At 51.6% G+C, this 4,510-nt stretch overlaps 1 protein-coding gene across 1 annotated transcript in view; it reads right to left on the bottom strand.

The window, feature by feature from the left end:
• LOC107288203 (zinc finger protein 850-like) overlaps positions 1-2,266 on the bottom strand; it is a 22,720-nt gene extending 20,454 nt beyond the window's left edge. The window contains exons 1-2 of the mRNA XM_015816792.1: positions 2,237-2,266; positions 5-486 (exon numbers count right to left, since the gene is read on the bottom strand). Coding sequence (XP_015672278.1) covers positions 5-486; positions 2,237-2,266 — 512 coding nt within the window. The remainder of the gene's footprint in view (positions 1-4; positions 487-2,236) is intronic.
• Positions 2,267-4,510: the final 2,244 nt, after the last annotated feature.

Consider the following 4,510-nt stretch of genomic DNA (forward strand, 5'->3'; position numbering starts at 1 on the left):
TTGCCCGAACTTGTAAGATTTCTCTCCTGGGTGGATTTCCTGATGTTGAAGCAGCTCTGACCTCTGAGACAAGCCCAGTGTTTTCCACCCGTTCTGGCATTCCCGAGGTCTCTTTCCCTGGTGGATCCGCTGATGGGCTCCAAGGTCCGAGCCTTTAGCAAAACGCTTCCCGCACTCTCCGCATTTGTAAGGCCTCAGTTCAGGATGGCTCCTGAGATGCTTGGCAAAGGCCCACACTTCAGGAAAGGATTTCCCACATGTCGAACACAAATGGGATCCGTTCCCCGTGTGCAGCTTCCGGTGGATCAAAAGGAGGGACCGGTAAGCAAAGGGTTTCCCGCACTCGGAGCACCTGGAGAGTCTCTCCCCGTTCCTCTGAGGGGGATTTTGCTCAAAGGCTTTTCCCCGCTGCATCGTTTCTGGAGGCTCTTCACTTGAAGGGCCTTGCAGGCCAAGGTTTGGTGAGAGGCTTTTTCCAGGTAGCTCCTGGTGGACGAAGGAAAAAGAAGTGAAGATAAGAGGAAAATTCTTTCTCTTTATGACCCCAAATAGCCCAAACAATACAGGGGTAGGCAACCTTGGCTCTTTTATGACTCGTGGACTTCAACTCCCAGAATTCCTGAGCCAGCCATGCTGAGGGGAAAGGGAGAGGTTTCCAAGCTGAGTCATGCTGGCTCAGGAATTCTGGGAGTTGAAGTCCACGAGTCATAAAAGAGCCAAGGCTGCCTACCCCTGAGCTAGGAGATCCCTTTCATGAGCCCTGAGGAGATCCCCAAAGCTTCAATTCCCCCCCACCTCAATCAAAGCAATGCTGGGATCCTCCTTATGGAGCTGACGGGAGCTTTCCCCTTCCCCTTTTTTAGCAAGAGGGGAGGGATGGCCGTCCAGAGTCCCTGTTCCTCCCCATTTGCCTGCTGGAAGAGGGATGACCTCCGCCTTTGTTTTGCTCGGGTGGGACGGGTGTGTGTGTGCGCGTGCGTGTGTGTGATACAGATGACATGTCAGATCCACTGTAATGACCCCCATGGGATTTGCATGTGTCAGGTGGGTCCATACATGTGAACAGTACGTCCTGTGTACGTATTCGTGGGCGTTGTCCTTTGGGCCATCACAGATTAACCTGGCCTCACTCCTAAAATGGCTTCGTGTGGTTCCTTTATGGTTTAGTGGAGGGGCTTAAATGGACTCCAGAGGATGGTAGAGGACAGGAAGGCCTGGAGGAAGTTGTCCATGGGGTCGTGATGGTTTGGACATGACTTTGCAACAACAAGGCAACCTTGGCTCTTTTATGACTCGTGGACCAACTCCCAGAATTCCTGAGCCAGCATGGTTCAGCTTGGAAACCTCTCCTTTTCCCCTCAGCATGGCTGGCTCAGGAATTCTGGGAGTTGAAGTCCACGAGTCATAAAAGAGCCAAGGTTGCCTACCCCTGGTTTAGTGAGAGTGGTACAGGGAGTCCTTGATTTACAACCATTTGTTTAGTGTCCGAAGTTCCAATGGCAGTGAGAAAGGTGACTTATGATCACTTTTCACACTTTTTGACCATGCAGCACCCCCACAGCCACATGGTCGAAATTTGGGTGCTTGGTAATTTAGCATGTCTTTATGACGGTTGCAGCATCCCGGGGTCCTATGATCGCCTTTTGCGACCTTCCCAGCCGGCTTCTGTCAAGCAAAACCAACGAGGCGAGGCTTAACGGCTGCATGATTCATTTAGCGACTGCAGTGATTTGCTTCACAACTGTGGCAAAAGTCATCAAACGAGGCACCACGCACTTAAACAACTGCCTCTCCCATTTAGCAGTGTTGATTTGGGGTTCTGTTGTGGTCATAACTCAAGGACTACCTGTATCTCTGTTCATGAAGGACTCCAAAGCTTTATGTTGTCCACCCCCCGCACCCTCCTGACGGTCCTACTTGCCCGGGTCAGACGTTGGGCTCTGTCCTTATCCAGTTCCTTTTGGCTTAATGTATTATATCTACCCAGCCACTGGAATTACTCCACCAGGAATGGAAGCTGCACAAATCATGGTTTAGCTGAGGGAGCTGTAACTTTTGGGATGAAGACTGATCCCGGCTTTGGAGGAGAAACCCAATTTTACATCATGGCCTTCAGGTTTTAGCAAATAAAAAACTAACATGGTTTTTCTGCATTCTTCTATTTCATCATTTCCCCTTCATTTGTTGCTACAGTTTGAGATCCCTGGGGCTGTTCTGATCAAGGCCACCAACCAACCTGAATCTCCTCCTCTTCCTCTTTCTCCATTTTGTCATTTACAGGTCAGTTCCCGTTCCTTTTTCCTGCATTTCTTTCTCAATCTTCTTCTACCGTTGCCTATCAAGACCAGCCTTGCAACAAGGGGCCTGTCACATCGCAGGCCTGTTCAGGGCCAAAGAAGCTATCGGTTTACAGAAATTCCCGTCCAGTTTTTGTCAAACAAAAGCAAGCAAAATATTAAGAATTAAAAAAACAAGGGATATTCATTCCTCTCCTTCTGGGTTAAGCACAAAGAGGATCTCTCCTCTGGGTTGGGAGAAGCTGAGCAATTTGTTTTTGGGAATGAATGAATGAATGAATGAATGAATAAATAAATAAATATCCTTTTTGCAGGATCCAATCTGGGTGGGTCAATTTTGTCTTCCCAACTTTCAAACCGGAGCCAATCTTCAGGGAACTTCTCTCCAGCAGGGTGTGTATGTATGCGTGCGTGTGTTGCCGTTCTCGTGTGTGTGGTATTTATAGTGCCTGTTGTAAGTGGCTTTTTAGGATATGGATTGGGGGGGTGTGTGTGTATGATGGCTGGCTTTTTTAAGTCGTTAGGATCCTTTTCTCACAGCGCATCTAAATTTCATTCTTTTTTGTTGTTGTTGTTGTTGTTGTTGTCCCTGCACAAGCCCGGCTGGAACCCTTTTCCGTATTCGATTGCCGAGAAAAAGCCAACCCTTCCTTCCGTTGCATTTCAATTCTCTCTAAATGGGGTTTAAGCTGCATTTCAGCCCATTTTTGCAAAGTGCACTTGAAGGCCGGAGGGGAAGCGGGGTGGGGGAGAGAAAGGATCCCTACCTGGCAGGATCGGGGCCGAGGAAGCAGCCTCTCGCGAAGGATCCAGCGCCGAGGCAGGGCGGGGAAGCAGGCGAGGAAGGAGCCCCGTGGGGGGAAAGGCAGCGGATACAACGCAGGTGACTTCAGCGGCCGAATGGGAGAAAAGAGGGCGGGGCGGGGCTTCGGGGGCGGGGCGGTGGCTCCTCTCGGGCTCCGCCTCCTCCGAGCAGCCGCGCCCCCTTGACCATTAAATTCCCTCCCGCGCATTGGCCCAGCGGGGAGAAGAACCCGAGATTGGCCCCGCCCACTCCCCCTCCCCGCGAAATGTCTAGCAGGGTTTCTCAACCTTGACAATTTTAAGGCATGTGGACTTCAACTCCCAGAATTCCACAGCCAGCATTGCTGGCTGTGGAATTCTGGGAGTTGAAGTCCACATGCCTTAAAATTGTCAAGGTTGAGAAACACTGGCGCCTAGGTAGGATCTGTTGTGCTTCCCCCCCCCCTTTAGGACGCCTTCTCTATGCCCAGCCGGGGGGGGGCGCCTTTTTCATGCAAATGAGGCGAGGCGGAAGGAACGTTCCCGTCTGGGCGTTCGGGAAGCGGGGGGCGGGGGGAGGATCGCGGACCGGTTTTTCTGGCTTCGGCCCCCGGTTGAGATTGGTCGACCGGCGCAGGCGGGATTTGAAGCCGGACCCTTTCGCCCTGGGGGTGGGGGAAGGATTCGAATCCCGGCCCCCGCCGGGTCTAGTGCAAGAAGAGATTTCCCCCCCCCCCGCTCTCTGCAAGGAGAAAGGTAGCTCTGAATTGTACATTTCTCCTTGAAAGTTCTGTTGCTGGATCGTTTGCAAAAACCCGACTTTCGATGCCTGCCTAATAAACTTCAATAGTAAGATAATAAGAGGCTTATATAATATAAGCAGAGGAGGGGGAAGAGGGAGGAGGAAGAGGAAGGAAGGAAGAGGGGAAGAGGAAGGCGAGAAGAGGAACGAAGGAGGAGGAGAAGGGGAAGAGGGAGGAAGAGAGGAAGAGGAAGGAGGAGAAGGAAGAGGGAGAAGAGGAAGAGGAGGAGGGAAGGGGAAGAGGGAGGAAGGAGGAGAGGAAGAAGGAAGGAGGAGAGGAAGAAGGAAGGAGGAGGAGAAGGGGAAGAGGAAGAGGAAGGAAGGAGGAGAAAGGGAAAAGGGAAGAGAGGAAGAAGGAAGGAGGGGAAGGAATGAGAGGAAGGGAAGAGGAAGGAGGAGAGGAAGGAAGGAGGAGAGGGAAAAGGGAGGAGAGGAAGGAAGGAGAAGGAAAAGGAAGGAATGAGGAAGGGAAGAGGAAGGAAGGAGAAGAGGAAGGAAGGAGGAGAAAGGGAAAAGGGAGGAAAGGAAGGAGGAGAGGAAGGAAGAAGGAAAAGGAAGGAATGAGGAAGGGAAGAGGAAGGAAGGAGGAGAAAGGGAAAAGGGAGGAGAGGAAGGAAGGAGGAGAGGA

Source organism: Protobothrops mucrosquamatus, unplaced genomic scaffold, assembly GCF_001527695.2.
Source record: "Protobothrops mucrosquamatus isolate PMUCROS unplaced genomic scaffold, P.Mucros_1.0 scaffold_119, whole genome shotgun sequence".
NCBI lineage: Eukaryota > Metazoa > Chordata > Lepidosauria > Squamata > Viperidae > Protobothrops > Protobothrops mucrosquamatus.